Consider the following 9,884-nt stretch of genomic DNA (forward strand, 5'->3'; position numbering starts at 1 on the left):
ATTTGTGTACACATATCTCCTAGCATCTTTAGAGCCACGATGTCCTTGCTGTGCCACATACTGTAGTGTCAAACAGCAGACGAGAGAGCCCCATCTCAGGCCAAGTAATTCACTTTAATAGCAGGTCACTTGATGGTCATAGAGCCTGCACGCATAGCAGTAATTGCGCCCGCTGCATGCATCACAAGGGCTATTTCTCTGCAAGCTACGGCCAGCAGTACTGCAGTATCTCCACAATGCAGCCTCCCCCGGAAGGCTCAGCATGAGTAAAAAACATGGAACTGTAAATGTCAGGCGCCATTGATTGTATCCGCTAATGTGCATCTGATGAGCGCTGTTTCACCGCTCAATAGCTTCACTTGCATTATTTCGTCTTCTGCTCAGAGTTCTCAAGGGAGAGTCTGTCAGAGGCGTCCGGCAGCGGCGGATTAGAGCGCCCTCTTCCTAAGGAGGATGAAAAATGCTCTAGGGTTGCTCCATCAGATCCTTCAGTGCAGCTAAACAATGCACAAACAGGTAAATAAGAGGCCAGGATATTATCCCGGGGGGGCGCCACTATGCAAAGTGTATTTCAGGCAACTATTCTCCGAGCTTCCAAAAAACACCCCACAAATTAACATTGCGTGCGTGTGTGTGCTGTGTCTTAGACAACTGAATCGTAAGGGACGTTTAGCATGCAAAATTGTCAAAGTTAAGAAATTGGACCTTATTTACCTTGTTTTCTGAAACTGATCTAAAATGGATGCTGTGTGAAATTTGATCCACTGTATTAAATCCCACGTTAACCCAAATAAAGAACAACCCTGAATATAAGATGATGCCACTTCTTAATGCATGTTAAAAAATATATTTTTATGACAAAATCATGATTTAAAAAAAAAATAATGTTTTCAATATCAATTAGATCGAATTTCATTCATCATATTTTAAGAATAATATATTTTCCTCTATGTGCCCTGTGATTGGCTGGCGACCAGTCCAGGGTGTACCCTGCCTCTCGCCCAAAGTCAGCTGAGATAGACTCCACTATACCCCCGCGACCTAAATGAGGATTATGCAGCACAGAAAATGAATGAATGAATATTTTTTTTCCGCTGCTTGACATGTTGCTTGCCTCTGCTGCATTGAACACCATTATCTTCAAACTAGATGGAGCAAATTCAATATGAAATTGCGTGTGAATGCTGAAGAGCTGAACTGAAATGCTGGTGAAATGTATGAATGTTGAAATATGTTGAATCAGTGTAGAAATGTGTTGAAGGTCAAATGTAGAATGAATGCAGGAATGGTATGAATATTTAAAAATGGTGGAAGTAGCAAGAATTGTGGGAATTTTTGTACCAATAACAAGAAGCAAGTGTGCCTCTTTTTGAGAATATAAGAAGATAAATTACACAGTTACGTTTGTCGCACTTAAATGTTTCAGATCATCAAACAAATTGAAATATTGGTCAATGACAACACAACTGAACACAAAATGCAGTTTTAAAATAAAACTTTTATTATTAAGGGAGAAAAAAACCCTACATGGTCCTGCGTGAAAAAGTGATTGCCCCCTAAACCTATTAACTGGTTGGTCCACCCTTAGCAGCAACAACCGCAATCAAGCGTTTGCAATAACTTGCAATGAGTCTCTTACAGCGCTGTGGAGGAACTGTGGCCCACTCATCTTTGCAGAATTGTTGTAATTCAGCCACATTGGAGGGTTTTCCAGCATGAACCGCCTTTTTAAGGTCATACCACAGCATCTCAATAGGATTCAGGTCATGATTTTGACTAGGCCACTCCAAAGTCTTCATTTTGTTTTTCTTCAGCCATTCAGAGGTGGACTTGCTGGTGTGTTTGGATCATTGTCCTGCTGAAGAACCCAAGTTGGTTTCAGCTTGAAGTCACGAACAGATGGCAGCACATTCTCCTTCAGGGTTTTTTGGTACACAGCAGAATTCATGGTTCCATTTATCACAGCAGGTCTTCCAGGTCCTGAAGCAGCAAAACAGCCCCAGACCATCACACTACCACCACCATATTTTAACTCGTTGACTGCCAGCCATGTTTTTGGGCATTTTTGCTGAACTTTCAAGACCCACAGAATATTGAGTTTTAGGACTACATAAACATTGAAACTATCTAGAAGAAAATTTTGACTCTCTTCTTTCATCAGAAAAAAAAATTGTTTCTAGCCTTTTTGGTCTTTAGATATTGGTGGTACAACATAGGGTACTTTCAGCAAAAACACCTGATTTTGACCAAAAAACAGAGAAAACAAGATTTTTCTACTGACCGATCCAGACGCCAGCCTCTCATCAGAAGAATCAGGGTCTGGTTCTGAACTGCTTCCGGTGTCAGGCTCGGGTGTCGCGCCACATGGCTCAGCAACGCTAACCACTAGCTTGTTGCTTCGGCTGCCATTGTCAACTGCGTTTGTGTCTACGTCACCTACATCACCCATGTCACCTCTATCTTTCGTGATCGCATCACTACTAAAGGCAGATCCACCGCCAGACAAGCTCTGTGACAGTGTTAGCTGCCTGTATTTTTTTGTCTCCGCTTGATTTCTGCATGTGTTTCGCCATTTTCTTCTCTCACAACCCACAATCCGTCTTCTTCATAGACAATCTGTCGCTGCCGGTTGGAGGAAAAGAGAAATGTTGCCCCCTACTGGGACAGAAATGCATTGCCTACAAGTCAGAAAAGATACACGAGATGAATAAGACTTTGATCTGTAGCGCCCGCGCAAAAAAGCAAAAGACGTCAATACACGTCTTTGGCATTGAAAGAGTTAATATTGGTATGATGTTCTTTTTCTGAAATGTGGCAATACTTTTACGCCAGATGTAATGGGACACACACCTTCCAAAAAGTTCAACTTTTGTCTCGTCAGACCACAGGGTATTTTCCCAAAGGTCTTGGGGATCTTCAAGATGTTTTCTGGCAAAATTGAGACGAGCATAAATGTTCTTTTTGTTCAGTAGTGGTTTATCTCTTGGAGCTCTGCCATGCAGGCCGTTTTTGCACAGTGTCTTATGGTGGAGTCATGAACACTGACCTTAACTGAGGCAAGTGAGGTCTGCAGTTCTTTAGATGTTTTTGTGGGGTCTTTTGTGACCTCTTTGATGAGTCGTTGCTGAGTAATTTTGGTTGGCAGGCCACTCCTGGGAAGGTTCACAACTGTTCCATGTTTTCGATAATCTGTTGTTTTGGATAATCTCACTGTGGTGGTTTGGAATTTTTTTTCTCCTTTAATAATAAAAAGTTTAATTTAAAAACAGCATTTTGAGTGCAATTGTGTTGTCATTGAATAATATTGAATTTAGTTTAATGATTTGAAATATTTTAAGTGTGACAAACATACAAAAACATAAGAAATAAGAAAGTGGGCAAACACTTTTTCACACCACTGTATGTACGTAAATGGGGTGTTGTTGGTGTTTTTTGGAGTGTTTTTCAAAAGGCTTTATAGACTGAATAGGTGTTTCCCGTTACGTGCATTCTTAGCTGCATCTTTTTTTTTTAGCTGTTTTTATATCTTTAGAACGCACAGAAATGAGAAAGACATATGTGTTCATGTCTCACATAAGGATTGTGGATGATGGACAAAATTCCGAAAAAAGTGCAGTTTTCCTTTAAGGTAATGTAATCTGTGTCTCATCAGTGTAATATTACTGACACCTAGTGACCAGAACATTGCATATAACTTGTCTTTCAATATTTTTTTGACTAATAATAGCCCATAATCAACCACAAAACAGTGGTCATTTTTTTAATTAATAATTTTTTGAAAAAATGAGAGAGTGTGGGAGTGATGTGTAACTGTATTCGTCTTAATATGGCATTTATCTTTTTTATTTAATAGACAAACAAAGTAGTAACATGTATCGTCCCTGCATTTAGTTTTAATGTATGAGAAATGAAAGTCAAAGTCAAAATATGGCTGGTGGAGGTTTTTCCAATATCTATTTACTATCGGTAAAAATCAGAGCCAAGAAAGACCTCCATAAATAGTTGGACAACGTCAAAAGCAGCACCATGGCAACAACGCCAATGGAAAGTTCATTCAAATTCACTGTGGCGACACACACACTCTCTCTGTCTCTGTTCATGGTGTTAAACATGGGAATAACCACTCTGCTGTGCTTTGAACAACTTTTAAGATTTTGTTTTAATGCATTTTTAAAGTCCCAATAAATTGTTTCTCTTTTTGTCTTGACATGGCAGCAACAATGACTGTGAATTTGATCAATTGCATGCGGCACACATTGGCTAATTGTGCCTGGCAGTCCTGTTTTAATTAAAGGAGGGTGGTTTTGTGTATTTTGCAGACACAAAAGTGGCGACATGCACCGCCAGTCAGCCCGCCGACGAGAAGACAAAGAAACTCAGCCCGGAGACAGAAAAATGAATGCAAAGTTCATTTTTTGTGCATCACAATGCTGCTCCTTCTACTCAGCCAGCGCGACACAATGACAGAAGATTGTGTGTGCAGACTCACTTCTTAGCCACATCAGGACAGTCCTTAGAGCTTTAGTTACCAGCCACAAAACATTCATACCCCTTTTTTGTGCTTTTAAAACAATCACAATGGCATCATTGCTAAGTTTATTTTCTATTATCCTGAAAAGTCTTAAAACTGGTCGTGATGTGCAAGCAAGTCAACCAGGTAAAACTCCCTCAACCATATTTTACAACAATGTTAACATTGGTTTTATTTCATGCATTTAATGATATACTACAGTATACACGATCATCCCATGTGCCATGACGTCTGCAATTGTTCAACTGAAGCAATAACATTGTTTTTGTACGCCATACATTACCAAGAAGCTCTCATTTGAATCCCCGTCACGAGTAGCAATATTAGATGCGTTCACACTTGAGGTTTGGAAGTCTGGTCTGGACCAAACGTTAAAAAAGATAATTGGTGCACAGTTTGCAATGGGCAGCTTTTGTGACATACTACGTGACGTAACTTAAATACGGCTGGGTTGAATATGTAACTCATTCTAATATTTTGCAGTTTTCACCAGCTTAGATTTGACAAAAAGCTTCCTGAATATACTTCTCAAGAGCCCTGCTGCACCACGGATCACTTCAGGGTGCGGTCACACTTGTCATGTTTGGTTCGATTAAAAGAAACGCCGGTGCATTTGCTCTGCTCGTACGGCTCGTTTGGCCAACCCTGGTGTGCACCAAACTGGTGCGGTTCGGTTCACTTGAGCTCAAATGTGAAAGCTACGCAGACGAACGACATGGCCAAGTGTTACAATGACAGCAAAAATCGTACGAAAATGACAACTATGTAAGACAAAATGCTGTCTCGCTGCTTTGCTCTCTTCCTCTGTGTGTGACGACGGCGCTTTAAGTATATTTTAGAAGCTTTTTGTGAAATTTAAGATGGTAAATACAGCAGAATATTTAGTATGTCACGGAAGCAATCGAGTCTTGATGCGGATGTTTTTTACTGCGCAGCCCTTTGTTCCCGTGACAAAAATGACGAAAGCGTGAAGCACGAAAGTGCAGTGACGTCCATTCAGGGGAAGCATGTGAAACGGAGCCTCTGATTCATTTCCTGATCAAATACAGGGCAGAAACCTAAGATGAGGCTGCCACGAGCGTCTCTTCTCGGCTTAGTGCGCAAGCCCTGCCTGCCCTCTGAGTGCACTCAGTGAGTTGGATCATGGCGCCCGCCACCATGACTTTCTACAGCCTGTGTAATATCTTTAATATAAGTGCGACATCATTATTCTTGCTAATCGGACAATAAAATATATAGAAATATCAAATGATAGGCGCTTGAAGTAATCGCTTCATCATGAAGGGGTTAGGACGTGCGTGAGCTGGTAGGTGCTTATCACTGCCGTCCTTCCATAGAAAGGAAAAGCCAACATTTTTTTTGACAGCAGCAAGTCAAATGCAAGATATTTGTATGCTCTGCTGAACAAATGAATGAGTTTGACTCCCAAGATGGAGGATTATATTTACCCAAGCTCATCAGGAGGTGGTCAAACTTTTACAACAAAGTATCAGAGCTTTTCCTGGAGGGTGCATGTACGTCATACACAGATAATAAAGTAAGAAGACAAATGTTTCTCAGTTAATAAAAAAAAACATTAATAAATGTGACTTTTTTTTAACCAAAGTGATTTATTCTTTTCTGTTATTATCTTCTTCATGAGCAACCTGCATTAACATTGAAAAAATCCAAAGGAGTCAGTGCCTCACCAGCCACGAACCTCACTGCACATCACTGCTAAAGTGCACACCAAGTATTTTTTTTTTTAAATAGTTGGTTCCTGTATGAACCCATCTCTCAAGCAGTTTCTTTCAGCCTGTTTGAGGCACACCAGGGTTTGGATGATAGCATTCACACTTGACCAAATGATCCGTACTAGCAGAGAAATGGCAGCAGAGTTCCTTTTTAACCAAACATGACAAGTGTGAACGCAGCCTAGATTGTGTTAAACGTGCATATTCAACTCTCAAATATGAAATAATCATTGCCAATGATGGTAAAGACCTATGAGTTTCTTTAGAATGTGCAGAAGATGATACATTTACATCAATTCACTCATGTTTGCTTGGCATCATCAAGGTTGAGTGCTTTGTTAAAAAAATCTTCACAGGTCGTATAAAGAACACCTTCTTGCATGGTACTATTCCACATCTTTTTTTTTTTTTATAGCGCAGCTTTACTGTGCTTTGTTTTGAGGCACTAACACATTTTCAATACTAGAGATGTCAAGGCTCATGCGTTGGAAGTACAGTGGATCCCCGCACATTCGTCATTCGGCATTCACGGCCCCGCAAATGTATGAATTTTTCATTAAAATCATTTCATTAGGCCTTTTTTTCCACAGAAAACACATCTCTTTCACCCCGAGTCGGTCATCATTTATCAATGTGTGAGAAATGTACAGCATACATGTACCACTGTTTAAAAAAAAAAAACAGTTTTTTTTTATGCTTCACTGATTGTTTCTTCATCGAGTGTTGAAATTTTCGCACTTTGTTCGGCGGTCCTTGAACACACCATAGTTGTGTCCTATGACTGGCTACACAGTGAATCTGATTCTTTCTGTTGACTGCTCATCTTACATCCTATACATTTTATACTTTAAATGCATTTAATAAGTGTTGGGGAGGGGAGGGTTCTGGAGCAGTGTGGCAAAACTAGACTTTTTTTGGGGGCGTATCAATTTTCAGTTTTTTGCCATTTGTTGGTGGTCCCGGAAAGTAGCCCCCATTTGGTCTACTGTACTGTAATCACAACATTCTAAACTCTTTTAAGTGGCATTATTATGTCGATGATGTGACAATCCTTCCATAACTCCTTCACACTGTACATTCTACACGTTGATCAGCATCAGGAGTGAAATGTACTTCACAGATGCCAAAAAATGATCATTTATTCAACAAAAAAAACAAACCACATGAGACAATGATGCAGTGAAACAAACGTGGTGCATTTGCTGTGTTTTCTGCTTTGTAGTTTCTGTATTGTTTGTTCTGTTTGAAGTAATAATAATAACAGTTTTAACTCAATCCAGGGGATAGTAGTTCAAAGTTTACTTGAATTGATGAATCCAAAATGTGTTTCATACAATAAAATGTTTAAATTGGTCATTGGCTGTGTTGTTTTGTGTTTTACACCAGCAGTGACTTGGTTCACTGAAGGCGACTCCCCCTAAAAATAACTACTCCATATAAATGATTCAATCAGCTATGAGCCGGAAGCACGGAACACATTCATTTTTTATAAAAACGGGCGTTTATGTTTGGCAGCACTGCGGCAAGTCTGCAGGAAGTCTGTTATGCGAACACTTCCGGGTAACATTGAGGGCTTTTTCTTTCTGTTTTTGTTGCTTAAAATAAAAAAATATATACCGGTGTATATATAAATACTGTATACATAGGAAAATCAATTTCCAATTCAAAAGGCTTTTTCAGTTCTAAATGTTTTCATGCAGGGTTCCCCACTTGCTTCAACTTTTGCAGGTTACCAGGAATGTATTGACAAGGGTTTCCTGCTAATCTGTGTGGTTTCTGTTTTCTCTGCCCTTCCAAAGTTCCTGGAAATCTGAAAAGGCTTACCCCGCTTCTGGGTCGGGGGAACTTTTTTTTTATGTCAGTGGAAGTGCACCATCGTTTTTCAAAATCCTGGGTAAATGGAAAATGGTCCTTTTGTGTGCCTGCGATTATTGTCATTCATCCGGGTCGTTGTACTCTCCGGGTAGTGAATGGACAAGTGTGCTAGTCTTTTCATGGTCTTGTGCCAAAGTAGATCTCTGACATGTTAGAGCCATATGAATCAACTCCGGGCAGAATTCAGTGGTCATTGCTAGTCCTTTAAAGTCCTTTAAAGTCCATTGAATGGGAACACAAGAAGACCCACAGACTATGTTTCCTGCATTGTAACTTCTGGTAGACTGCTGACCTGCCTGAAAAAGGCACTCCTCATTCTGTAAATCCAAAGCCCCTCCCATTGGGCTTCAATATTTCTCTTAAGTCTAGGTCACAATGCGATTGCAACGCAACCCAATTTGTCCCTGCGTTATTTTTTTGTTCCTGGAGAACGTAGTTCCATCAGTGACCATTAGAGAGTAAGATCACCGCGCACCGAACGCACAGCCTGTAAGTCCAACGTGTGTACCACGCACAAAATCTGAGGCTGCTCGGACGTACTGCTGTCGCTTCAATCGTACAGCCAACGCACGTTAGTTGCAAGACCAGCGTCCTTCAAACTTGCAATAAAAGTATTGGCCTTGCGTTCCATGCGTGCTTCATATGAAGGTTGCAAGAAGTACGCGGTGAGCTCTACGTTGTGCGTACCAACGCCGTAAGATCCGTACCGGAAACATGATTAGTTCTGCTTATGAACAACAACTACATCACTACCTCCACTCACAATTGCCCGGAGTGATAGTTATTATTTTTTCTAATGTATGAACATAAATGGTCAATAACCATACTTATGGCTTATGGCTTATTGATTAATATATGTGTATTGATTAATATATGTAGATCGTCTTTACTCACCAACCGTGACTTGTGCCACAGGCGTATCCGTCATATCTGGTCAAGTAAATAACAATATGCATTGTAACAGGAATCAAATCAAAATATACATGTACACATATATTACAATAGAGACATAGTAAACAGAGGAAAAAACAAATATACATTGCTAAATACAAATACAGATGCAAAAAAAACATATAAAACAAGGTCGTAGGCACCAATGCAGCTTTATATATTTTTTTAATATTTTTTATTAGTTTTTGTGCAGTTGATGCACTCCCGCCATACGGGCAATGCACGACCGACTTGCTCAACATGCTCGAAGCGTGTAAGAAATATCTGAACGTGCGTTGGCTGCACTAATTACCTAATGTATGTGGGGTACATGTTTGCACAAGTCCACAAGTGCGACGTATAGAAAAAATTAAATTTAACCAAACCTGACACCAGCAAAACATACAAAAGACACACGTTGGTCGTTCGAACGACGCTCAAAGACATACAAAGCGTGTGAGTTTGTCTAACATAAGCACTGTAACATAAGCACTGGTAGACTTTCTTTGACATGACAAAGAACCTCTGCAGCCAGTTTACGGATTGAAAATCAGCACGTCGCATGCGCGCACTCCATGTGTTTCCCGCACATGGACTGGCCGTAGGAGCCCGTACGACCGGTTGTGACCGATGCTTTAATAATAATTCAACACATCAATATGTAATCTATCATATAAACAGACAGGTATAATTGTATCCACCACATCAATTTAAACCAAATCCAAACAAACCTTTTTGTGCGTTTGTTTCCTTACATCAGTCACATGACAACAAGCGTGCGAACAGGACGCATTTAACCAGCCGGTAAGTAATAG

At 40.2% G+C, this 9,884-nt stretch overlaps 1 protein-coding gene across 1 annotated transcript in view; it reads left to right on the forward strand.

The window, feature by feature from the left end:
* LOC129186582 (protein phosphatase 1 regulatory subunit 1A-like) overlaps window positions 1–7,634 on the forward strand; it is a 44,494-nt gene extending 36,860 nt beyond the window's left edge. Inside the window, exons 6-7 of the mRNA XM_054784966.1 lie at window positions 385–516; window positions 4,320–7,634. Of these exons, the coding sequence (XP_054640941.1) occupies window positions 385–516; window positions 4,320–4,399 (212 nt within the window). The 3' untranslated portion in view covers window positions 4,400–7,634. The remainder of the gene's footprint in view (window positions 1–384; window positions 517–4,319) is intronic.
* Window positions 7,635–9,884: the final 2,250 nt, after the last annotated feature.

This window comes from Dunckerocampus dactyliophorus, chromosome 8 (assembly GCF_027744805.1).
Source record: "Dunckerocampus dactyliophorus isolate RoL2022-P2 chromosome 8, RoL_Ddac_1.1, whole genome shotgun sequence".
NCBI lineage: Eukaryota > Metazoa > Chordata > Actinopteri > Syngnathiformes > Syngnathidae > Dunckerocampus > Dunckerocampus dactyliophorus.